The sequence below is a fragment of the Ranitomeya imitator genome, chromosome 5 (genome assembly GCF_032444005.1).
Source record: "Ranitomeya imitator isolate aRanImi1 chromosome 5, aRanImi1.pri, whole genome shotgun sequence".
Classification (NCBI taxonomy): domain Eukaryota; kingdom Metazoa; phylum Chordata; class Amphibia; order Anura; family Dendrobatidae; genus Ranitomeya; species Ranitomeya imitator.
In genome coordinates, this window is record NC_091286.1 from 124,592,424 (window position 1) to 124,620,351 (window position 27,928).

The window sequence follows — 27,928 nt, forward strand, 5'->3', positions numbered from 1 at the left end:
TGGAGAAAAGATTCTTCAAAATGATTATATTTCTGCAGTTTCTTGCACAACCAAAGCGCTATGGAGTTTGATGTATTATGAATTAAATAACACATTTTATCTGTGTGCTCAGGGATTTGAGGCATATTGAGGTAGGACGTCTTACCTTTTCCAAACGTTTGACCGCTTTCCAAAAACAAAACCTACAGAGCATTTCTGTAATATTGTGAAATGACTGAATCACTCCTGTGTTAAAAAGGCAGTTTATTGAGCATACAACAGACTGGTTTTCAGTATGTTGTCACAGCAGGCGGTATAGTGGATATCAGCACATAATATTATCACAAAGTGTGAAAGAACAAAGAACCATATATATATATATATACACATATATATCTGGAGTATTGTCATAGTTATATGCAAACAGAAATGCTGTGTACAATATCATATTTATGAAAGGTTTACAAGGGAGCAGAAGAAAAGAGAAAAAACATTGAAATATCTACCCCTGCAATCTGCTCCCTTAATATATCCATGTGACCACTGCAGCTATCAGGAAACTGTGTCTAGAGCTAGTGATAAAGGCTAATGGGGCTGAGGTAGAAAGGTGAACATGGCTTTCACTTTTTGTAATGTAGCTTTTTTGTACTTTTTTTTCTATCTTAAAAAGTCTAATGGACCATCATCTTGTCCAAGAAAAATACAGTTCACCATGTCCTAAAGGCGTAAACCCTCCCCCATTCAAATCTTTTTCTCCTAAAAATATAGACCTCTCTTTTGCAGTTAAAAAATTATTCTGATCCTATGGTATATTGTGCTAGAGTGAAAGCAGAATTTTGTGTAGGGCAGCAGCTTCGACCTAATGAAAATTTTGGACTGTTGTCCAGAGATGCTGGACAATAAAGTCACCTTATTACTATTAGGATTTTATTCATAGAAGCAAAAGATACAGGATGGCAAGCTACTTCATACAGGGAACACATATAAATATAGTGACTTTCCTTCATTTTAGTCAACTTTTTTTTATCATACAATGCCAACTAAAATCTCACCTAGAATGAGGTCTCCAAGTTATTTTTTATACCAAAACTCTATTTACACAAAATACAGTTCTCCATGTTTCAAAGCAAAGTAGATTTGGCATTTTTGGTTAATTAGTTTGAGTCTTTTTTAACCAATAGTGAAATCATTCCTTCATTTCAGTGGCTCTAATAGTACGTCCCTTCCCCAAAATAACAAACAAGAAGTTAATTCTATCTTTGGACAAACATCAAGTTTAACCTTTGTTGATGAATGTAAGGATTTGCGAAGATTAAAAAAACTTCACAGTTTTACAAGGAGCTGAAATTGGTGCAAGTGGCCATATGTATATAGGACTTCAGCTTATGGTGACATCTAATTTATCACAGGTCCGCTTTATTCTTGGCATCTTTTCAGGTTTTAATGAGCATGCTTCTATATGCAGTACCTGGACGTCTTATGCATTTATGCATCTTTGGTAAATTTTACGTCTGTATATGGTTTAATGTGGGTGTGTTGTTCAGCTATTCTGGCACTAGAAATGAGCGGGTCTTATGAAACTTGAAGTCGTCGATTTTGCTGAAATTTCCCCCCCAGTTTTTTTTACAGCGAATAAATTTGCACGAGTCTCAATACTGGAAATCTAGTAAGTGGTTGGAAATGTGGGGCAGAAGAGAGATCATAAGAGCTTATACTCAACAGACGAGATATGACCCTTCTGACCATAAGAGCCTGCTCTCCACAAGAAAAAAAGTGATAGGCCTGCTGATTATAAGAGCATACACTCTACAGGAGAGACCAAGAGGACTTTTCTCACCATAAAAGCTTACACTCTACAGGTGAAACAGAACATAATGCTGACTATAGAAGCTTACACACTACATGAGAGAGACTTACCCAGTGACTCTGGAGAAAGAAAGTGACCCTGCTGTTAAACTGTGCTCCACTGAGAACCTCTGAACGATGTTGGCCCAGGTACTGACCACCACCGTACAAGGTAAGAAAATGCAGTAGAGGTCATAGCTGTAGGGCATCATGGGGAGGGCAATGTGGCAACGCAAAATGACATTATCCCACTCTCCGATGCTTCAGTTGTATTGGGTACGATTATTTATTACTTTTTGCAATGTTCAGGAAATTCAATACAAATTCAATCCTCTGCTCATTTCTACATGGCACCTAAATGTTGATTCAATGTAAAAAAAATGGAGGAATGTTTTCATATATTAAGGGATTATGGAACTACTATGTTATACTGTTTTTCAGGCACTGAATTATAGGTCAATATAAAGGATATGGACATTGTTGCACTAGATTTCAGGATGTGAGCTCCTTTCCTTAATTCTTTCATTTAGAAAGAATCCAATTTAACTTGCAACCTGTCCCTAATTTCAATTTTTCCCCTTGTAGGAATTTTCCTCCAAATTCTGTTATGATAATTTTGCTGCTGATTGCACTAGTTGTATTGTATCAGGACAGTTTCATTCCCGGTCAGCTTTCTCCATCTGTGGTCCATGAGGTATCTCTACCTCCTTGTGCTGACAAACAATTATGCTAAAGAGTATGTAATTATTCTTTCCTCTACTTAAAAAGTTTTCCATGGTTTTTCTTTCCTTTGTACACTGATATTGAAATGAATGTAACGCGTTGACATGTATGCTCTCTTTCCATATAATTTCATGGAGCTGTGAGCTGCCCTTTCTAAAGACTTAGATGTTCCGTGTTTACACTCTAGGCATGCCAGTTAGATACTTGAAGGAGTTGCACAGACTCTACATCAGCAAAATAGTTAGAAATATTTAATGAACTTTTGCATTTTGGAACCAAACAAACAGTAAAAATAAAAATTAGTGCAAAGTTGTCCCATATCCTTTAAGTCTTTGCTAGAAAAATATTTGATATGCCAACCTTCCCCAAAAACTGAAAAAAATAAACCACTTATTGGGAGTTATAACAAAGCTCAAAATATTTGGTTCATATAAAAATAGGATCTGAACTTTTATCTACTCACCGTTTTATTAGTGGAACTGCTACCCTGTCAACTCTCAAATATTAAGGTCATAAACCAAAGTGCTCAAGACCTTGAATGATGTGTTTTCTGGGAACAATGCATTTCGCCAATGTTTAAGCCATATTTAGCAGGGCATCCAACTGGTCAAAGCTCCAGCACACCATTCAGAATGGTGAAAAATTAAGCTGCTAAGTAATACGTGGTATATGTAATGAAAAGCAGAATGGACCCCAAGTGTTTTAGGTATATCTATCTTAATAAAATCTACTGAACCTTAGCACCCACTTTGTTAAGCAGGAAAAATCCATCTTAATACCTAACTGGTAAATAAAGCAACTGAAAGTGGGGCATAAGATGAAAATATTTCATTGCTAACTTTAATTAGGCATATTACATAATTAACTAAAATATAAAAGCAAACATCCTTCCTAAAAATGTATCTATTATGAGAAAATACATCTCATGACTCTGCAATGAAATATGCTCGGAGCACATGCTAATTTTCTACACTTGGCATGAACTGTTCCATAGAGTTTGATTAGTGTCAAAATTAATTATCTATAGACTAAAGCTTATATAAAGTTGGCAACGAATCTGCATTCTGCTGGATTTGTACATCCCCCATATTGTAAAACAGCCTACTGCTAGAATAAATATAGCTCCAGTGACTAGATCTGAGTGTTTAGAGTATTACAGTTCATTTCTGATGAACATCTCATCAAGTTGCATTTCACTTAGTTATAACAAGCACAGACATTAGTGGCTAATATTAAGTGGTATACGTATTAAAGGCTTTGCTTTCTTCTATCTGAAACTGGACCACAGAATATAGCTGCTATAATATGTGGCATTTATGAAAGTGCAAAATCAAATTCAACTGTTAGCAGAATATTATATAGAGGTTACCAAAGTAGTAGTGCCTTGCAAGAACATCAATGCCTCCTCTCGTGGAACTAGACTCTTGACGCAATAGTGTGTTGACAATCTCATTTGGATCCTACTGCAAAGGGCCTATAGTTTGATTCACAAGAAACTATTAACCCTTTTTGATGATGAATCAAAAGTTTACAGTGCAATTAAAAGAGGACTTGCACATGTCTTGATCAGATGTAGAATTGGCCCCTTGAACCTTGGTCCAACCCTGGAGAACATGTTCACCTAAGTGTGTGAAGGAGTCAGATAAATGTAACACTCTGATGAATATAAGCCAGGTTTGCTTATCATATTAGATGCTAAACATGGTGCCAGTGATATAATGATCTTATCATGAAACACAGAAAATTGAAATGTTAGCCAACCGATACACTGGCGATTTATAAGCAGTACAATGGGTTTGACCATTCAGCTGAGCTGCCACATGTATTCAGGGAATGTGTAGTGTATCAATTACACTACAGACTGGGTTCAATTTACAAAAAAACTCCCTTTGCCTTGTCTTAATATTGTTTATATGTATTTATACAAATGACATATATATGCCTAAATACCAAATACTCCACAGATCATTTAATTTACATTTGCATAGAAAGAGAAGAAATATCAAGGACAGACAGTATGAAAAAACACATCTTCATCTTTGGGTATTCAGTGTCATACGCCTTGAGTAGGACACACAGAATGCTCTCCAGTTCTAGGCAAATCTTCTAGAATAGAATTTGTGATTGGCTGTTGTAAGAAGGGATTCTGTATCAACAAACAGATCTTTTTGTAGATGGGTTATTCACATTGCCTGGAAGGAACAATATAAAATATATCAAAAATTATAAGTGGACATACAATTAGTGATGAGCGAGTGTGCTCGTTATTCGAGTTTTCCGAGCATGCTCGGGTGTTCTCCGAATATTTTGGGCGTACTCGTAGATTATGTTTGAGTCCCCACAGCTGCATGATTTGCGGCTGCTAAACAACCTGAATACATGTGGGGATTCCCTAACAAACAGGCAATCCCTGCATGTGTTCAGGTTCAAATCATGCAGCTGGGGCGACACAAACATAATCTACGAGCACGCCCAAAATACTCGGAGATCACCTGAGCATGCTTGGAAAACTCGAGTAACGAGCACACTCGCTCTTCACTACATACAATACTTCAAACTTGTGTATCAGCAAAATCAGCAAAAGGAATTGGTAGATAAAAAAGCCTGCTGCCACCTTAAGAACAGTTATTACTGTTTATTAGATTGCATGTATGGGACTAAGCTAACACATTTCACACAATTACTGGTGGATTGTTAGAGGTGTATATATATATATATATATATATATATATGGGAGTCTATGATAAGCTTTTGGAGGGGGGTCACATATACTGTTCTAGCAGCCTCCGATATTCCCACGCTCCCATAAAACTTTTCATGCTTTAAACCTTTGTAAATGTATATGCAATGAAGTGTAAATGTGCATATACAGTACATTCGCTGATCACCACCACATGTCCTTTTCTCACTCACATGACTGCAATCCCGACTTGTCGGCTGACACTGGGTCAGTAAGTTGGCATTGCAGTCATAGTAGTGAAAAGAGGACTGCAGCAGCGCTGCAGACAGGGCAAGTCACCCATCAATATGTCTCTTAATGCACCTACACCACTGTACATATACATTTGCACAGGTTTATGGCATAAAAAGTTTAAAGTTTGCCGATTTTTGTTGCGTAGTAACACTGGTTTTAGACACAGTGCCCAGTAGCAGAACGGTAGACCGGTCATAATTTGAGAAAGGGTGTCAGGATAAACACAATTTGATAGAAACTTAGGAGTGAGAGTAATTCTATGGAACACTGGTACTAACCTCTGAGCCACTGTGTTATCCATTACCGAGCACTAAAAAATACTTGGAGGACCCCCGAGCATGCTCGAGAAATCTCGAGTAATGAGTATATTCGCTCATCACTAATGTTTAGTGTTCATTTATGGTCGCTAACTGTTTCCAAAACCAATATGGTACATTGAAAGCATTGGGCCTATTAAAGCTTTCACGCCAAAATTATTGTGTTAAGATATTTGAAAATTTACAAAAATGTAGGCGTAACTCATAGTTGCACCAAAATGTTGTGACTTTTGGCACTTTAATACCAGTTACTCCTAGCTCTGATAAAATGGGTAGAGCAGTGGCACAGAGGAGTGTGACAGAACAGCTCTTCTAATTCATGACAAGCTGTAGTGTTCCTTGTGCCAGAAATCTCATTCCAGTGCCAGACTGGAGTTGGATTTCTGGCGTTGAACAAGCGGAGGCATCATACGACACTTATTAGATGCAAATATTGGAAATATTTGGTTTTTGAACATTAAAAATGTCTCCTTACAATTAGCGAATACAAAAATATTCATTCAAAAAGCATTCCATAATTGAGACACCGTGCTGCCCCTAGGTATTTGATTCCTACCTTTGTACCCCAATAGCTTTCTCACAGAAAAAAAAAATATACTAAAAATATCTTTATTAACCAATTACTTGAGGGACAGTGTCTATTTATACACCTAAACCATCTTCTCAAAACCACACACATACATTTTTCTTTTCCCTTCCTGAATAGGGTCTAATAGATCAGGAGGGACAGTCGATGGTGAACGGGGGCGCCACTGCACAGGTTTAGGGTGCCAACCTCCGCTGGCAGGTAGGGTACTGACAAGTGATAGGCTATTAGGGATAGGCACCTCCCTAGGTTCGTTTTCTATTTTCAAGTGTCTATTATTTGGTGATGGTTTTGCATGCACTATGTTTTTAAAGTAATTGGTTAATAAAGATATTTTTAGTATTTTGGGGGTTTATTCTGTGAGACTGTTAAATTAATAACTCCTTGATTATTGTATTTTCTGTGAGATTCTATTACCCCAATAGCTTCTACAATATCTTATTGAAACTTAGGTATTTATACTGTCAATAACACTAGGAAAATATTTTAACATGTTCATTTTGAAATGTCACGCCGCAATGATGATATTGCGCAGGAAGTGGCAGGGGTGCCATCAGGTACAAGACAGTTCACGCGGGTTCCATCCAACAGCCATAGATTAATGATCTGTCTGATGGAGTGGGTTCTGCAAATCGATTTCCACTAACTCTGATATTCACATTAGACATACACATATAAATTATGCATATGCCAATACATTATACATAAACATATATTAAATATGCATATAAACAGAACACATGCTCATACACAATAAGATTTTTGTGATAAACTTGTTTAACCCCTTAACGTCCAATGAAGGATATATCCGACATTGGATGACTCCCCCTGTTTGGTGTGGGCTCCAGTAATGAGCCTGTTTGATCAGCTGTCATGTGCCCATAACCTACGCGGGTGGAATCGCGATCCACCCACAGCTGTTAACATGTTAAATGCCTCTGTCTAACTCACACTGACAGGGGCATTTAACATGCATTCGCAGGAAGTGCATCATTAACCCCCGCCCATCAGCGCCCGTGTCACATGACCACAGGTTGCCGATGGGTCGGCGCTCATAGTAAGTGAGCATTTCTGCTACACAGAGCAGGGCTTCAGTTTGTAGCACAAGCGTTGGATGATCACAGCTTCTAGTTTCCTATGTTGACTATTGAAGTAAGTAAAAAGTTAAAAAAAAGTGTTTAAAAATATTTAAAAAATTAAAAAATATAAAAGTTCAAATCACCCCCCATTTGCCCCATTCAATATAAAACAAAAAAACCAAATATACACATATTTGGTATTGCTTCGTTCGAAATCACCCAATCTATCAATATATAAAATGAATTAATCCAATCGGTAAACGGCATAGCAGGAAAAAAAAATCAAAACACCAGAATTACGTTTTTTTGGTTGCCGCAACATTGCAAAAAAATGCCATAACGGGTGATTAAAAGATTGTATACACACCAATATGATATCAATAAAAACGACAAATCTGCATCCAAAAAATAAACCCTCGCCCGGCCCCAGATCCCCCAAAAATAGAGACGCTATGGGTCTCGGAAAATGGAAATATTTTTTTTTTCACAAACTTTGCTTTTTTTTTCACCACTTTAAAAAGAACCTAGACATGTTTGGTGTCCGTGAACTCGTAATGACCTGGAGAATCATAATGGCAGGTCAGGGTTAGCATTTAGTGAACATGGTAAAAAAAAAATCAAAAAAACACTTGTGGAATTGCACTTTTTTTTGCAATTTTAACACATTTGGAATTTTTTCCCTATTTTCCGGTACACAAAATGGTAAAATCAATGGTGCCATTCAAAAGTACAACTCGTCCCTCAAAAAACAAGCCCTTACATGGCCATATTGATGGAAAAATAAAAAAGTTATGGCCGTGGGAAGAAGGGGAGCAAAAAATGGAAACACAAAACCAGAAATACTCCTGGTCTTTAATGGTTTAAATAACCTGATTTATTTTTGTTCATTCTGTTAGAATAAGGAAGAGGGATAATGTCTTCAGGCTTGCCTAAATTCATGTACAGAAAGCTTATATTCATGAAAGCTATAAAATAAATGAACACTCCAGTAAGCCCATTGTGATTGTTGGAAATTACATGTCTCTGTATTTCTTCTGTTCTCACCAACAGAAAATGAATCCCAGAAACGTTTAGGGAACCTGTCACCACAGTTGACCTATCTAAACTATTAATATAGTATACAAGTTATAGAATACTGACAAAGTCCTATACAGTATGTGTGCCTCATATCAGATTATTGTTGAGAAATCATCTTTTATTACTTTATATAAATGACCTCGTCCAGGCTGTGGGGAGGATGGTGCCTGGAGATAACTCTGCCTCCAGAGCTTATTTTACATGAATGCGGGAGTTACCAGTCTGATGTGTAATGATTACCAGTGTGATGTGTAATGGCCGCTCTCTGCTCTCCTGATCTGACTGCAGAGCTGTGTGTGATTATACCGGACACATGCAGGTTCCTCTCGGCTTCAGCTTCTATCTCACAGGCAGACAGGGCCGCAATATTGTTACAATACAGCAAAGCTCAGAGTGAAGCAAAACATGAGTTTGCAAGAAGACAAATTTAATTCCTTCTGTTTTGTGTTAGTTACTTGTCTCACATTGATAAATCCCCTTTTATTTATAATAAGCTCTGGAGGCAGAGTTATCTTCCAGGCAATGTCCTACCCAGAGCCTGGAAGAGTAAACATATAAGAAAAATGTAGATTTCTCTGGAATAAGACATCAAATCACATATATCAATGTATCACTATATTCAGCTTCCTATGACCTACATGCCCATATAGATGGCTTAGGAGGGTTGATCCTACTGATAGATTCCCTTTAAGTGGGAGTTGTTTCTACTCTAACCATTTGTAGTTGTAACAGTCATACCTTTTCCAAACATCTATGTAAGCTTTATAACTTGGTTTAATAGAGAAAAACAATCATGCCAATTTATCTGCTTTTTTGGGATCACCATAGATAAACTGCTCACTGTTATTGTATGAGTTCTTGTGATTAACCCAATACTCAGATATGTCCATATTATATATAAAATCCTCCTATCTGCAATCTGCAATGCTACAGTTTGTGAGTTTGAATCCTGAGAAAGATCACATTTTTTAGAAAAAGCAAATCTTTTTTTATTTTTAACATATATGAAAGCATCTACAGAGCAAAGACAGATACTGGTAGTGCCCTGCCCCAATGCCCTTAGTTGTCCCATGGAAATTTAGGAAAAAACAGAAGGATCACAGCAGTGTCCTGATTGTTACAAGCATTGTGACTCGTAAGGGCCCCTGTGCAGTTGAATGTGATATGTCAATCCCTGCTTAGAAGGAGATACTGATAAACTAAATATGAGAAAATCCTCAATATTTGCTTAAGACGGAGAGTAAAATATTTTACTTTATATAAGCCTTTTATTGCATGGTTGGTAAATTGGAAATGAATCGTACCTGCTGTCTTCCAGAAACACTTGCTGCAAATATTAAAAGAAAAATCCATTAGTGTTCAGCGATAAAGCAAAATATTAGAGATTGAGCATGTAGTAAACAGCAGGTTTGGCAGCTTTGAAAACGAGAATAAGACCACAGAAAAGCCTGCAGCTTACTTCTTAGAGAACTGATTAAGCTAGCAGCACATAATTCTGCAATTACCGACTTGTTTTCTGTATAGAGTCAAACAATACAGACAATCTCATAGTGTAAGTGATTTCAAAGGGGAAAAAATAAATTTCACTCGCTGATGGCAAACCTGACATTTACTCGGACCAGTCCTGGCTCGGAGCTAATCTAGAAGATCCTCCTAAGCCTTTGTAGGTCCCCTACAGAAGGGCAGAACCTTTCAGATGATGAAATGTATGTGGTGTAGTGTGGAAGCCCTTCCTAGTACATCTTAGCAGACAGGCAGAGGGATGTACAATGCGTAATAAAAAAAGTAATATTGAAATGCATCTCAGCTAATCGAAGATGGCGGAACCTTTCATATAAAAGATGTAACATTAAGAGTCTACTCTGACAAATGTCAATCAGCTATAGACACTACCCAGCCATATAACAAACACAAATGAGCCTACCATAAATTGTGATGTCCATATGCACCAATACATAAAATGAAATGGAGAACGGTACAGCAGAAATGGATTTAACTATAACTTTTTTTTCTTGATTTACTGAAGATGTGGAATAAATCAACGTAGATTTTGTGTAAAGGTACCGTCTCAATCAGCGACGCTGCAGCGATGTAGACAAGGAGCCGATCGCTGCAGCGTCGCTGTTTAGGTCGCTGTAGAGACGTCAAACACGGCAACACCAGAACGATGCAGGAGCGATCCAGTGACGTAACGGCGACTCACTTATCATTCTCGCTGGTTGTTAGCTCCATGTAAAACGTTGCTGGCGTTGTTGCTTTTGATGTCAAACATGAGGAATCACGCCGACCTGACGACCAAATAAAGTTCCGGACTTCTAGCTACGACCAACGATGTCACAGCGGGATCCAGATCGCTGCTGCGTGTCAAACACAACGAGATCGCTATCCAGGACGCTGCAACGTCACGGATCGTTGTCGTTCTCTTTGCAAAGTTGCTGAGTGTGACGGTACCTTTAGACGCATTGAAACAACCATTTTATATTGTTTTATTGCATCCAAAAATGAAAAATACAGCATTTTTGAAAGCCTTGCTTAAAAATAAATTAAAATAGCCTACTGTTCTGTGAATACAGCTCCTAAGCAGATCTAAGAGGACAATTCATTAAAGCACCACTCCAGCGGGGATTTTTTTTGTATTGCAGAGCTGGAGTGGTGCTTCTAATGTAGTCTCATACTTACTAGCCGTCTTCATTTTAAAGGTGTCGCTCCAATCAGTCTCCTGCAGTTTGTGACAAGCCCGATCACTCCAGGGTTTGCTCCAGAAGTCACTACTTAACGTAAGTCTATGAGAGACAGAACAAGGCTTTCATAGACTTACATTGAGAGCTTGTGACAGTTACCTCTGACTTCCAGTCAGTCAGAAGTTGCAATTGCAAGATGGTGGCATGGGATTGGAGCAATGCTGGGAAGAGCTGAAACCGGCGGCTTGTAAGTATAAGACTAGACGCAGAAAACTTAAATTAGTGGCACCACACCAGCAGTGAAATAGATAAAACACTGGAGTGGTGCATTAAGACTGGCACTGCGCATGGGCTCGCTGGAGTACAACGCACATATTTCATTAAGAGTTGCATGCCATTTAATGAATTTGGCGCATCTATAGAGGGACTGAAATACATTTGTGCAGTAAGCTCTTCCCCATTTATTGAAATCTTTTGGCATTTAGAAAGGTAAATCCCCAGAGACGGAACCTTCCCGGATTGGGTAAACCTTGTTGAATAGGGATGTCTTTTACACCTATTTTTATCAAAATAGTATTAACCAAGTACTCTATGCTATTTACATGAACTACTACTATTTACCTACTGCAAAATATTTGCTGATTTTGATATTTCCCTAGATTGTGTTTGTTGGTGGCCGTAGTGTGAACGTGTGCTAACACATTGCACTTATACTAGTATGTGCTCCAGCTCATGTCTTTGGCTGAGTTATGTGTGTATTGAGATCTTTCACAATCTTACAGCCTCTACATGGTGAGACTTCAGGCAGAAGAGTCATCAGTTAAGAAGGAGGATGCGGCGCTGGACAGGAAAAAAAGCTGGAGTGACAGAGGCTTCAGATCTACAGTAGCTCTTCAACCTCAATTGCATATCAAATCAAATGCTGATTCCTCAGTAATGGAAAAATGTAATGTAAGGGTACCGTCACACAGTGGCATTTTGATCGTTACGACGGCACGATCCGTGACGCTCCAGCATCGTAACAATATCGCTCCAGCGTCGTAGACTGCTGTCACACTTTGCAATGTACGACGCTGGAGCGATAATTTCATGACGTATGTGCGATGTAGAAGCCGTTGGTTACTATGCGCACATCGTATACAATATCGTGCACACCTTTGTTACACCCTGCGATCATGCCGCCACAGTGGGACAGTAGACGACAAAAGAAAGTTTCAAACGATCTGCTATGACGTACGATTCTCAGCGGGGTCCCTGATCGCAGGAGCGTGTCAGACACAGCGAGATCGCTGGAACGTCACGGATATATTGCTGGAACATCACAAATCGTGCCGTCGTAGCGATCAAAATGCCACTGTGTGACGGTACCCTAATTCCATACAATACACACAAGAAACAGCTAAATGGTACATTAATTTTTGCAACTTATGTAAAGGTATTGTCAATGATTTCATAGAAAGGTTTTTGCTGTATAAAGTTATTCACATCTAGTCTCCACAACAGAAATTGACATGCGGCAGTCCACAGTGTCCACGGGTGACCTGCAGGTGCACATACACACATTTCTAGAAATCCCATCCACTATGCTTTAACAGCTGTCCACTGTGGTTTTGACGCTGCATAAATACACAGAGTCAAAACCACAGCAATTCCTGATCGTGGGCATGTACCGCAAGTCTGCCCTAGACCACGAGGAATAACAATAGTAACCTGTCCACTGCCCTAGACTACCAAGCCTTTCCAGACACTATCCCCGTCTCTCGACCAGATAGATCTCATTACTACTCTAGCTAATTAGGGAACATTATTTGACGGCAGACAGCACTTTTTTATTTGTTTTGGATTGCTCCAATTTGGCACGTAGGTGTCAAACTCCCAGTAATACGAAGGCTTGAAAGAAACATTGCTCTTGAGACCCACCAATTCAATGCCAGTTGGGTTTCATCTATAGAGTCCATTTTGTAAAAAAAACTCTTCGGATACAATGCAAAATAATGTCCCTGGCTGTAAATATCTGTACCTGGTAGTAATACTGTGTCAAAAATGCAAACACAAGTCATGTGTGACCCAAAGACAAAAGAATCAATTTGTGTGACTGTGTCTAGAAAGGGAACAGTTTTACATAGCGGCAACAGAATCTAAAAGTTAAATTCAAATGTTAAAAGCCTGTTGTGAAAAGTAAAGTACTTTATCCACTGAGCCACTCATCCATTAAATAATATAAGCAGATTTATATTCACTGAGACATGTAGGCACATTGTGTTGCCCTCTAACGTCTCTCAAGAGAAAGCCTGCACAGCACTGGATAACTGAGAAGAAAATTTGGTATTTTTGTCACTTTGTGTGTTTAAAGGCTCCTATTGCATAAATACTATTCAATGTGCAGCGTATCTCCATCTCATTCTCTTTACCCCAGCGACCTTTGCAGAAATCTATGAAAAAAAAAAAAATCATACATCCTGTCAGGAGAGACAATAGATAGGGACAGTTGTCTCGACACAAACACAATAATCTCCAATACAGAGTAATCTCCGACAAGGCATCATCTGAAAAGTTAGCTCTTTATTTTCATGGTGGATCCGCCAGCCGCATCTAATGAAATGTAATATGGGAGGTATTCATATTTATTTTGCATTTTTTAATAAACACACTGATGCACAGTATATTATTCTTCGCTCGCTTATTATTGAGAAATTTCACAGCACAAACCTGCCTTGTCGTCTCTACTCTGGAGATATGAGATTATCGAGCTTCATTTTTCAATGTCACGGCTGTCAGGTTTTTTTTTTTTTACTGCTTTTCAAACTTCACTTAAGACTGTGTTTTAGTCCTTTATGGTTTGTTAGTTTGTTGGAATAAGTTGGGAAGGAGACTTGAGAGCAGGAGATGACTTTCAATGCCTCTGTACTGGCTAAGTACATTTCAGTTGAAAACGTTTTTTGCTGTTTTTCCTTCACATACTAGGTTTGCTTTATATTAACCAGTTAAACGCATTTACCAAAAATGTACAGTGCATCATCGGGCATTAAACCAGCAGAACCATAATTACATGTTGACAGCCAATTCTGCGCCATTTTTAGAACATAATGGCCTCTGCCATCACATATCTGGTCAAGTGATTATTGGGCGCATCTTCATGGCAGTGCAGTAATATCTTTGCGGCTTTTTTTTACTTTTAACTAGGGCTCTAACGAATGCAATAGTTAAAAAACTGTAGAACATGCACACATCTGGTCTGCATGCCGAATAGTATGTGGTCTTGGTGGGAGCCTCTCATCAATTTACAATACCAATACATGGATATCGCATTATTTGGTATTTACTCTGATTGCTTAGATGTAACGTTTCTCCTTGTGGAGAGTGACATAGCACCTCTGGCATGCCTCTTAAGAGAGGAAGAGGACTTGAGCTCTATAGCACCACCTGTTGGAAGCAGCAACTCAACAAGTCATTATCAACCCTTGAACAAGTCTTACAATATGACTTAGGATAAAAGCCAAATCAGAATCTCAATTTGCAGACACAGTGTTTCAGGAGGTTACCCCTCATCAGTGCTAAGTATGAGCACCGAATTGGCTAGATGAGAGGCTCTGGACTGAGGTCTAAGGGGTAAGGTTTCTTCTTTTGGAAAGTGATACACGGTCTCTGTCATGCCAAGGTAAGAAGGCTTATTTGCCGTGCAATGCTACTCTGGGAAAATTAATATGCAAATTGCCTCTTCAGAAAGGAAGAGGACTTGAACATCATAGTGCTATCTGTTGGAAGCAGCGATCCTACCAGTCAATATTGATTAACGATTCTTGCAAAATGACTTGGGTTAAAGCCTAATCAGTTCTCTTACTTTGCACTGATGAGGGGCATTACCTCAAAACACTGTGTCTGCAAATTGAGATTCTGCTGTGGCTTTTATCCTAAGTCATACTGCAAGACACGTTAAGGGGTCAATAATGACTTGTAGGATTCCTTCTTCCAACAGGTGACTCTGATTGCTAAAGCACTTTTGGAAATATCAGTTTTTTACTTCACTCAGCGAGGTCCAGGTTCTAAGCTATATTGTTGCACTTTATAATCTATTATACCTCTTGTGTAGTGCTGTCTCTGTGAACTACTGAATATAATCCCTCCATAATGTGTTTGAATTATGGCTTACGAGACTGGAAATAAGTGAGTAAAAATATGCGCTGCCAATGCTCCAGAAAGGAGACCGGAATAGTTGAAATGTAATTTTATTCATCAATGCGTTTCCAAGTCAACATACTTTTTCATCAGGACAAACCACAATGAGTCTCCTACTTTTTTGTGGACCATTGGCAGCGTGGATATTTACACACTTATTTCCAGCCTCACAAGTTTCTCCAAATTGAGGATCTGCAGCAGCCTATTTCTAAGTGAGCATAAATCGCTTTTATCTCCACATTTTCCACTCAGAAGTGACCCTTTTGCGCTTATTGTCTCTCCAGTTTTTTTTCTTTACTGCTTTTGATTTATTGTTGGAATGGAATCATTTAAGACTCTACTCATCTCATCTGTTATTCCGCTGCATGTTATGACATGATGATTTTTGGGAACCTTATCTTTGTTCATAAGACACCCTATTATGGAAAAAGGCATCATGTCACCAATTCACTTACCGTACTTTTGACTGGCCTAGATCATTTTGTTAGTGATTTTAAAAGGAAGCTGTCAGCTGATTCATGCTGCCTAACCATCAGCAGCATGAATTAGAGCCTGGCTGCATGATCATAGCCAGGTATATTTTTCTCTGAAAAGCTCTAGCGTTGAATTTGAAAAGTTAGCCAGGGACTATAAGGGTATGTGCACACGTTCAGGTTTTTTCGCGTTTTTTCTGCATTTTTTTGCGATAAAAACGCTATAAAAACTCATTAAAAACGCAATCCTATCATTTAGAATGCATTCTGCATGTTTTGTGAACATGATACGTTTTTTTCAGCGAAAAAAACGCATCGCAGTAAAAAAAGTAGCATGTTCATTAATTTTGCGGATTTTCTGTGTTTTTACCGCTATTCTATGCATTTGGAAAAAAACGCACAAAAAAACGCGTCAAAAACGCATGAAAAAACGCGAAACAAACGCATGCGGATTTCTGGCAGAAATGTCTGGTTTTTGTCAGGAAAATTTCTGCAAGAAATCCTGACGTGTGCACATTCCCTAAAGAGACATAACACTAATCCAAAGCCGACACTAGCTGGCGTGTCTCCATAATGGTCCAGGTGATTGACAGGTCTCTCCTGTGCTTAGGGAGTAATCTGTCTATGACCAAGAGCAGTGTGGGGAGGAGCAGGCCAGGGGCAGTGCTGTACTTGTCTTCCCTCACCTTATAGTCCCCAGCCAGTTCTTCAAAATATGCCTCGCTGCAATTGTGCAGCCAGGCTCTGATTCATGCTGCATTGGGCAGCATTAATCAGCTGTAAGGTTCCCTTTAAAAATGTGTGCACAGCGTGTCTTATGTGGAATTATGTACTTAAGAAAGCTTCAATCATTGATTTTTTTTGGTGTGCACACTTTTCCTCCCACTTATATTGTCTACTTTTAGTGACACAGTTGTAAACTCCAACAGAAATGTAAAGTGTGAACGTCTGATAACCATCTGAGAGACATGACATATTATATAAAAAAAAAATAAAAAATATGTAATCCCTATACGTCAAACAACCAAAACAAAATGTGAGAACCCAAACTTTGCACCGGTTTAGATGTTGCTGTGACAATTCCACAATCCGAGTTAAAAAAGAGACAGGGATTAGACTGACCATGCAAAAAAATAAATAACTAGGTTACTAGGTAAGCATGAGAACGCATATTGACATTTTATTATACTATAAATTATCAATATAAAATTAAATAAAATCTACAGAAATTTTTTTAAAATACTTTGTACCCTCTTGTACAATGTACCACCAATACTTTCTATAAAAAATGTATCAAAAATAGCCCTAAAAACCGATTAAAATATTAAATTACGTTGCTTAACAAATAAACAAAGCTACTACTGTTAACCCACTACAAGTGCAGAAGTGCTATAAAGTGTCTCGTCATGGATGGTTATAGCTTTCTTTTGTGTCTTTGGCCCTGTATTACAGCGAAAAATCCTTGCCTCACTTATCAAACAAATAGCATCATATGGATCGGTGATCATGATAGGCTGGGTCATTAGATCTGTGGTTGGGGCTGGACTTGCACCCCTATTATGTGCCTGTGAAACTGGCCTAAACAAAATTTCATTTAAACCACATAATAATGTATGAAATGGTATTCAAATACTAGATTTCAGGTTTTGTGAAATCACGGTACAAATGGAAGTCTATTTGCCATTTCCCTCCTATGAAACCAGCATTTACAATGGGAATGTAACAGTAAAAACAAGATTTTATGCCCAATGCTACATCTGATATATATAAAATATACCACTTACAGATGCTGAGTGGAAAGGTGCTGTTTATTTGCTCCATCACATCGGCTAGGTCGGTGCTGGTGTTATGCGGTGGGGACAACACATCATCTGTGAATACATTAATCAAAGTAATAGGAGTCAAAAACCAGATGTAAAAAAAACCCAGAAACTGAAGTCTATCAGAGACCCAGCGGCTGGTTATGTGAATAATGAAATGTCTGCTATGCATGGCTAATATCCACAATGAGATTCACTCCAGCACACACTTCATAATTGCTGCTCGGAGGAAAATTAAAATGATTCTATCGAGCTTAGGAACAATATTTAGATCTCGGGAGTGGTGGGTAAGAAATGTCTATGTAACCAATTGCTCAGCTCCACTTCACAGGAGAATAATCTGTAAGAACTCACGGAAGAATGGAGGAGAACACAATAGCAACAGAAAAGGACCATCATCAGAAAAACATCAGAAAACATTTTACATTAATTTCTACATTTTACTTTAATGCTGTAACATATTAATAATATTAAGAAGATCAAAGGTTGCTCTATGTGAAAAGCTTTACGTGCACAGTATTATATAACCCTATGGGATATCCTAATCTAGATCCATGAAGCCTACAGATATTGGCCAAGTTTTTTGCTCAAAGAAGACCTGTCATGTGTCCATTACAAAACTGTTAAAAATACATGTTTCAAGCAGGATAAACGAGCTCCCGTCTGCCAGCGACTGGATACAGAATCTGTGATAAGTCAGGCGAAACAGTAAGAAATGGAGTTTTACTGTTAATTCACCAACGCTAATATAAGTCACTGCGTGTTGTGCATAAATTCATTATTTTTTTGTAATGGTTACACTTGCAGATCCATCTAGTAAAGAAAAGGTTAAAATGCAAACCGTAAGCTGTCCACTTTAAACATAAAGTTTTTTCGCTTTATAAATAGAAAGTTAGTCTACTTTTCTAATATACTTTTTCTAAATATTAGGCTGTGTTCACACACTTTTTTTAGCATATCCATTAATGAGACCCACATGTCTCCATATATCTAGCATTGCCAAAAAAAGTGCCAATTTTGCCTTCACTGAGGCAACCGAAGAAGGATTAAAAGGGACAGGGCCGGCGTCAGCACCCGGCGTACCCGGGCAAGTGCCAGGGCCCTGAGCAGGCGGGGGGCCCACTCGCAGTCAGGGGCACCTGCGCACTATGGGGGCCCGATGTCTGTGCTAGTGCAGACACTCGTGAGTGGGCCCCTCCGCTATTCTTCCCTGAGGAAGACGCCCCTTCTGCGGCGATACGTGTGGGATCCTATCCCACACCTCCTGTCCCCCATCATCAATGTTGGCCCCGCTTCTAAATCTTTGGACCATGGAAGTTAGGATATACTAGCGTAAGGATTGGGCATTCTTTTACTTTAGCCCTCTTTATTTATTTGCTTCTCTACTCTTTCACTGCAATTTCCTACTAGTATGCTACTAAAATCTCTTTAAACTCATATGGTACTGTGATACTGCTGTAAAAACTGCCCACTGTGGTGTAGACTTATCTATATTAAGATTGAACATCATCTAGGAGCCATTTTTTGCACACCTTTTGCACATTTATTGCATATTATGTACATTATTTGTATCTAGATGCTTTGGGGGACTATTGGTTGAGCTATCATTGCCCCTATAATAGGGCATGGTTTCTGTATAGGTGTCTTTTATGCAATTTTAATGTTCTTTGTGCTGTGTGTTATTTTCTACCAATAAAGCATTGAATTTTTTATATATTGTGAGGTGTTCCCATTTGTATGGGCATGATCTTTTCTTGTTTTCTTTTGTGTCCTTTTTCAAGCCCATGGTGAACTCTCCTGTTTGAATTGATGTGCAGTGCTCTCCTGTTTCTTTATATAGTTGGGCCCCTCCGCTTGATCAGGGTCCCAGCACTTGTGATACTTACCTCTCCCAACTCCACCGCGGCGGCGTTTGATGACTGTGATGTTCAGGTCAGAGGGCGCGATGATGTCACATCTGTGCGCCCTCTGCCTGAGCAATCACAGTTCAGAGAGCTGGAAGACGATGCCGCTGACGAGTCCGGAGCAGAGCAGCAGCCAGCGATGAGAGGTGATAATTAAATTTTTTTAATGTTTGGAGAATTATATTGGGGGACAATCATACACTGGGGCATCATATATACATATATACATATACAGTGGGGCAAAAAAGTATTTAGTCAGTCAGCAATAGTGCAAGTTCCACCACTTAAAAAGATGAGAGGTGTCTGTAATTTACATCATAGGTAGACCTCAACTATGGGAGACAAACTGAGAAAAAAAAATCCAGAAAATCACATTGTCTGTTTTTTTAACATTTTATTTGCATATTATGGTGGAAAATAAGTATTTGGTCAGAAACCAAATTTCATCTCAATACTTTGTAATATATCCTTTGTTGGCAATGACAGAGGTCAAACATTTTCTGTAAGTCTTCACAAGGTTGCCACACACTGTTGTTGGTATGTTGGCCCATTCCTCCATGCAGATCTCCTCTAGAGCAGTGATGTTTTTGGCTTTTCGCTTGGCAACACGGACTTTCAACTCCCTCCAAAGGTTTTCTATAGGGTTGAGATCTGGAGACTGGCTAGGCCACTCCAGGACCTTGAAATGCTTCTTACGAAGCCACTCCTTCGTTGCCCTGGCGGTATGCTTTGGATCATTGTCATGTTGAAAGACCCAGCCACGTTTCATCTTCAATGCCCTTGCTGATGGAAGGAGGTTTGCACTCAAAATCTCACGATACATGGCCCCATTCATTCTTTCATGTACCCGGATCAGTCGTCCTGGCCCCTTTGCAGAGAAACAGCCCCAAAGCACGATGTTTCCACCACCATGCTTTACAGTAGGTATGGTGTTTGATGGATGCAACTCAGTATTCTTTTTCCTCCAAACACGACAAGTTGTGTTTCCACCAAACAGTTCCAGTTTGGTTTCATCAGACCATAGGACATTCTCCCAAAACTCCTATGGATCATCCAAATGCTCTCTAGCAAACTTCAGACGGGCCCGGACATGTACTGGCTTAAGCAGTGGGACACGTCTGGCACTGCAGGATCTGAGTCCATGGTGGCGTAGTGTGTTACTTATGGTAGGCCTTGTTATATTGGTCCCAGCTCTCTGCAGTTCATTCACTAGGTCCCCCCGCGTGGTTCTGGGATTTTTGCTCACCGTTCTTGTGATCATTCTGACCCCACGGGGTGGGATTTTGCGTGGAGCCCCAGATCGAGGGAGATTATCAGTGGTCTTGTATGTCTTCCATTTTCTAATTATTGCTCCCACTGTTGATTTCTTCACTCCAAGCTGGTTGGCTATTGCAGATTCAGTCTTCCCAGCCTGGTGCAGGGCTACAATTTTGTTTCTGGTGTCCTTTGACAGCTCTTTGGTCTTCACCATAGTGGAGTTTGGAGTCAGACTGTTTGAGGGTGTGCACAGGTGTCTTTTTATACTGATAACAAGTTTAAACAGGTGCCATTACTACAGGTAATGAGTGGAGGAAAGAGGAGACTCTTAAAGAAGAAGTTACAGGTCTGTGAGAGCCAGAAATCTTGATTGTTTGTTTCTGACCAAATACTTATTTTCCACCATAATATGCAAATAAAATGATAAAAAAACAGACAATGTGATTTTCTGGATTTTTTTTTCTCAGTTTGTCTCCCATAGTTGAGGTCTACCTATGATGTAAATTACAGACGCCTCTCATCTTTTTAAGTGGTGGAACTTGCACTATTGCTGACTGACTAAATACTTTTTTGCCCCACTGTATATATATATATATATACATATACAGTTAGGTCCATATATATTTGGACAGAGACAACATTTTTCTAATTTTGGTTACAGACATTACCACAATGAATTTGAAACAAAACAATTCAGATGCAGTTGAAGTTCAGACTTTCAGCTTTCATTTGAGGGTATCCACATTAAAATTGGATGAAGGGTTTAAGAGTTTCAGCTCCTTAACATGTGCCACCCTGTTTTTAAAGGGACCAAAAGTAATTGGACAATTGACTCCAGGGTTATTTCATGGACAGGTGTGGGCAATCCCTTTGTTATGTCATTCTCCATTAAGCAGATAAAAGGCCTGGAGTTGATTTGAGGTATGGTGCTTGCATTTGGAAGGTTTTGCTGTGAAGTAAACATGCGGTTAAAGGAGCTCTCCATGCAGGTGAAACAAGCCATCCTTAAGCTGCGAAAACAGAAAAAACCCATCCGAGAAATTGTTACAATATTAGGAGTGGCAAAATCTACAGTTTGGTACATCCTGAGAAAGAAAGAAAGCACTGGTGAACTCATCAATGCAAAAAGACCTGGGCGCCCACGGAATACAACAGAGGTGGATGATCGCAGAATAATCTCCATGGTGAAGAGAAACCCCTTCACAACAGCCAACCAAGTGAACAACACTCTCCAGGAGGTCGGCATATCAATATCCAAATCTACCATAAAGAGAAGACTGCACAAAAGTAAATACAGAGGGTTCACTGCACGGTGCAAGCCACTCATAAGGATCAAGAATAAAAAGGCTCGACTGGACTTTGCTAAAAAACATCTAAAAAAGCCAGCACAGTTCTGGAAGAACATTCTTTGGACAGATGAAACCAAGAACAACCTCTACCAGAATGATGGAAAGAGAAAAGTATGGCGAAGGCGTGGTACAGCTCATGATCCAAAGCATACCACATCATCTGTAAAACACGGCGGAGGCAGTGTGATGGCTTGGGCATGCATGGCTGCCAGTGGCACTGGGTCACTAGTGTTTATTGATGATGTGACACAGGACAGAAGCAGCCAAATGAATTCTGAGGTATTCAGAGCCATACTGTGTGCTCAGATCCAGCCAAATGCAGCCAAACTGATTGGTCGTCATTTCATACTACAGATGGACAATGACCCAAAACATAAAGCCAAAGCAACCCAGGAGTTTATTAAAGCAAAGAAGTGGAATATTCTTGAATGGCCAAGTTAGTCACCTGATCTCAACCCAATTGAGCAGCATTTCACTTGTTAAAGACTAAACTTCAGACAGAAAGGCCCACAAACAAACAGCAACTGAAAACCACCGCAGTGGAGGCCTGGCAGAGCATCAAAAAGGAGGAAACACTGTGTCTGGTGATGTCCATGAGTTCAAGACTTCAGGCAGTCATTGCCAACAAAGGGTTTTCAACCAAGTACTAGAAATGAACATTTTATTTAAAATTATTTAATCTGTCCAATTACTTTTGGTCCCTTTAAAAACAGGGTGGCACATGTTAAGGAGCTGAAATTCCTAAACCCTTCATCCAATTTTAATGTGGATACCCTCAAATGAAAGCTGAAAGTCTGAACTTCAACTGCATCTGAATTGTTTTGCTTAAAATTCATTGTGGTAATGTCTATAACAAAAATTAGAAAAATGTTGTCTCTGTCCAAATATATATGGACCTAACTGTACATATACAGTGGGGCAAAAAAGTATTTAGTCAGACAGCAATAGTGCAAGTTCCACCACTTCAAAAGATGAGAGGCGTCTGTAATTTACATCATAGGTAGACCTCAACTATGGGAGACAAACTGAGAAAAAAAAATCCAGAAAATCACATTGTCTGTTTTTTTAACATTTTATTTGCATATTATGGTGGAAAATAAGTATTTGGTCAGAAACAAAATTTCATCTCAATACTTTGTAATATATCCTTTGTTGGCAATGACAGAGGTCAAACGTTTTCTGTAAGTCTTCACAAGGTTGCCACACACTGTTGTTGGTATGTTGGCCCATTCCTCCATGCAGATCTCCTCTAGAGCAGTGATGTTTTTGGCTTTTCGCTTGGCAACACGGACTTTCAACTCCCTCCAAAGGTTTTCTATAGGGTTGAGATCTGGAGACTGGCTAGGCCACTCCAGGACCTTGAAATGCTTCTTACAAAGCCACTCCTTCGTTGCCCTGGTGGTGTGCTTTGGATCATTGTCATGTTGAAAGACCCAGCCACGTTTCATCTTCAATGCCCTTGCTGATGGAAGGAGGTTTGCACTCAAAATCTCACGATACATGGCCCCATTCATTCTTTCATGTACCCGGATCAGTCGTCCTGGCCCCTTTGCAGAGAAACAGCCCCAAAGCATGATGTTTCCATCACCATGTTTTACAGTAGGTATGGTGTTTGATGGATGCAACTCAGTATTCTTTTTCCTCCAAACACGACAAGTTGTGTTCCTACCAAACAGTTCCAGTTTGGTTTCATCAGACCATAGGACATTCTCCCAAAACTCCTCTGGATCATCCAAATGCTCTCTAGAAAACTTCAGACGGGCCCGGACATGTACTGGCTTAAGCAGTGGGACACGTCTGGCACTGCAGGATCTGAGTCCATGGTGGCGTAGTGTGTTACTTATGGTAGGCCTTGTTACATTGGTCCCAGCTCTCTGCAGTTCATTCACTAGGTCCCCCCGCGTGGTTCTGGGATTTTTGCTCACCGTTCTTGTGATCATTCTGACCCCACGGGGTGGGATTTTGCGTGGAGCCCCAGATCGAGGGAGATTATCAGTGGTCTTGTATGTCTTCCATTTTCTAATTATTGCTCCCACTGTTGATTTCTTCACTCCAAGCTGGTTGGCTATTGCAGATTCAGTCTTCCCAGCCTGGTGCAGGGCTACAATTTTGTTTCTGGTGTCCTTTGACAGCTCTTTGGTCTTCACCATAGTGGAGTTTGGAGTCAGACTGTTTGAGGGTGTGCACAGGTGTCTTTTTATACTGATAACAAGTTTAAACAGGTGCCATTACTACAGGTAATGAGTGGAGGAAAGAGGAGACTCTTAAAGAAGAAGTTACAGGTCTGTGAGAGCCAGAAATCTTGATTGTTTGTTTCTGACCAAATACTTATTTTCCACCATAATATGCAAATAAAATGATAAAAAAACAGACAATGTGATTTTCTGGATTTTTTTTTCTCAGTTTGTCTCCCATAGTTGAGGTCTACCTATGATGTAAATTACAGACGCCTCTCATCTTTTTAAGTGGTGGAACTTGCACTATTGCTGACTAACTAAATACTTTTTTGCCCCACTGTATATATATAAGGCCCATCATGTATGGGGCTCATTATACACTGGAGCATCATATATGGAGCCAATTATACACTGGAGCATTATATATGAGCCCATCATACTCTGGAGCATCATATATGGGGCCAATTATATATGGAGTATGATATGGGCACATCATACACTGGAGCATTATATATGGGGCCCATTATATATGGAGCATTATATGGGAACTATTCTATAGGAAGCATTATATGGGGCCCATCATATACTGTATGGAGCATTATGTGAGGCTTATTATACTATATGGACCATTATTTGGGGCTCATTATACTGTATGGAGCAATATATGGGGCCTATCCTATATTGTATGGAGCGTTATATGGGGCCCACTATATATGGAGCAATATATGGGGCCCATCATATACTGGAGCATTATATGGAGCCCATCATATACTGTATGGAACATTATATGGGACCCATTATGCATGGAGCAATATATGGGGCCCATTATACAGTACAGAGTAATACATGGGGCTCATTATACTGTATGGAGCAATATATGGGGCCTATTATATACTGTATGGAGCAATATATGGTGCTCATTATTCTGTATGGAGCAATATATGGGGCTCATTACACTGTATGGAGCACTATGTGAGGTATATTATTCTGTATGGATAAATATATGGGGCTCATTATTCTGTATGGAGCATTATATGGGGCCTATTATTCTGAATGGAGCAATATATGGTGCCCATAATACTGTACGGTGCAATATATGTGGCTCATTGTACTGTATTGAGCATTATATGTGGCTCATTATACTGTATAGAGCATTGCATGGGGTCCATTATTCTGTATGGACCAAGAAATGTTGCTCCTTATTCTGTATGGAGCAATATGTGGGGCTCATTATTATCTTTGGAGCATTATGTGGTGCCCATAATACTGTAAGGAGCAATATATGGGGCACATTATTCCGCATGGAGCATTATGTGATGCCCATAATACTGTATGGAGGACTATACTTTTCGGTTTCTGACCTATTGAAGAATTTACAATAGATATCACTCATGTAATGTAAAAAGTGAAACCTTTGGCAATGTACTATACCTATATTTCTCTGCTGTAACTGTGCATTATGAATTGTGGTATGTGTTAAAGGGGCCCACTGAGACTCTTTCGCCCGGGGCCCACGAAAACCTGGAGCCGGCCCTGAAAAGGGAACCTATGTAGTCTGAGAGCACCACAGTGTAGAGGTAGAGGCCCTGATTACACTAATGTGTCACTTATTAGACTGTGTTCTGCTTTTTCAATACAATCAATGATTCTTTTATCAAGAGGAGATTATCACTAGAGCACAATTGCCCTTGTGCCTCCTGGTCCAGCCATACCCACTGAATTGATTAGAAGTTCTTTGTCACTATACAATGTACACAGAAAGCTGTGGTGTGTGTGGGGTTAGGGTACCGTCACACTATACGATTTACCTACGATCACGACCAGCGATATGACCTGGCCGTGATCGTAGTGTGGTCGCTGGGGAGCTGTCACACAGACAGCTCTCCAGCGACCAACGATGCCGAGGTCCCTGGGTAACCAGGGTAAACATCGGGTAACTAAGCGCAGGACCGCGCTTAGTTACCCGATGTTTACCCTGGTTACAAGCGTTAAACTAAAAAAAACCAAACAGCACATACTTACATTCTGGTGTCCGTTACAAGCGAACGCATCGCTGGATCGCATCGCTAGATCGCTAGATCGGTGTCACACACACCGATCTAGCGATGACAGCGGGAGATCCAGCGATGAAAGAAAGTTCCATACAATCTGCTATGACGTACGATTCTCAGCAGGATCCCTGATCGCTGCTGCGTGTCAGACACAGCGATATCGTAACGATATCGCTGGAACGTCACGAATCGTACCGTCGTAGCGATCGAAATGTTATAGTGTGACGGTACCCTTATGCACAGCTCAACAACTGGCCACTGCTAGATCTGCAGCAGAGAAAATTGTGACTACTGCACCCAGTAGACTAAGTGATACATTGCTACAATCAGTGTCTCTGCCCTTTCATTATGCTGCTGTCAGATTACATAACAAAACATGCTGACAGATTCACTTTAAAGGGAACCTGTCACCAGAAAAAAAAAAGCTATTAACCTGCAGATATGGGGTTCATCTGCAGGTTAATAACATTACTAACCTGCCCAGCGCCCGCACTTAGCCAAGACCTGAGGGGAGAAAATTAACTTTATTCTCTTCGGCAGCATTCGGTTTCAGTCACGGAGGTGACACCGGGGGGCTGTATCTGAATACCCGGCCCTGACTGACACTTGTTCTGCATTGGGTCCGGCTGTCACTCAGGATTGGGGGTGTGGTTACAGCCGATGCCACTCGGTATCCTTAGAGTGATGACTAAACCCGTGCCGGCACCGCCCTGTGACTGAAACCGAATTATGAAGGGAGAATAAAGCTAATTTTCTCCCCTTAGCGTTCAGCTAAGTGCGGGCTCCGTGCAGATTAGTAATGTATTAACCTGCAGATTAATCTCACATCTGCAGGTTAATAGCATTCTAGTGACAGGTTCCCTTTAAGAGTGGACACATCTGTAGTTAGATAGAAAGGAATTGTGTAAAATTTTTAAAAAGAAAATTTTACAGATAACTGGGAAAGAAAATATTAATTCATTCCAGCACAGGCTTCATAACAGCTGCTGGGAAGAAATAAGCTAAAATTATTCTGTAGAGCTTAGTAACAATATTTTGATCTGGAGCAGTACATGTCTATGTAATCAATTGCTCAGCCCCACTTCACTGCGGAATAATCTGTAAGAACGCACTCCAGAATGGAGGAGAACACAATAGCAAACAGCAAAGGACCATGAACATGAATTCTAGGCAGAGAAAAAATTCACATTTTACACAATCACATCACTTACAAGTCAGGAATGAGGAAAACATCAGAATATATTTTAACTTGTATATATGTCACTTTAATCCTGAAACATATCGAGATGATGAATGGCTGGCTCTATGTGAAGATAGAAATGTCTGAGATCTCATCTCCCGAGATCTTGGTGCAGAGATCTCCATCTGAGCATGCGCCGACCCCGGCGGCCATTTTCCCAGAGTCCACCGCACAGGAAACCATGGAACTGTGAGGGGCTCTGGCCTTTCACAAAATGTCG

General features: G+C 39.8%; 1 protein-coding gene across 2 annotated transcripts in view; it reads right to left on the reverse strand.

Annotated features, from left to right (window-relative positions):
* Positions 1-226: 226 nt before the first annotated feature.
* The window catches only part of UTRN (utrophin), a 930,516-nt gene continuing 902,814 nt past the window's right edge, over positions 227-27,928 (reverse strand). Inside the window, exons 75-77 of one of the 2 annotated variants that reach the window (XM_069769123.1) lie at positions 17,695-17,781; positions 9,885-9,907; positions 227-4,739 (exon numbers count right to left, since the gene is read on the reverse strand). In XM_069769123.1, coding sequence (XP_069625224.1) covers positions 4,731-4,739; positions 9,885-9,907; positions 17,695-17,781 — 119 coding nt within the window. In that variant the 3' untranslated portion in view covers positions 227-4,730. The remainder of the gene's footprint in view (positions 4,740-9,884; positions 9,908-17,694; positions 17,782-27,928) is intronic. The other variant, XM_069769124.1, reaches the window with a different exon arrangement.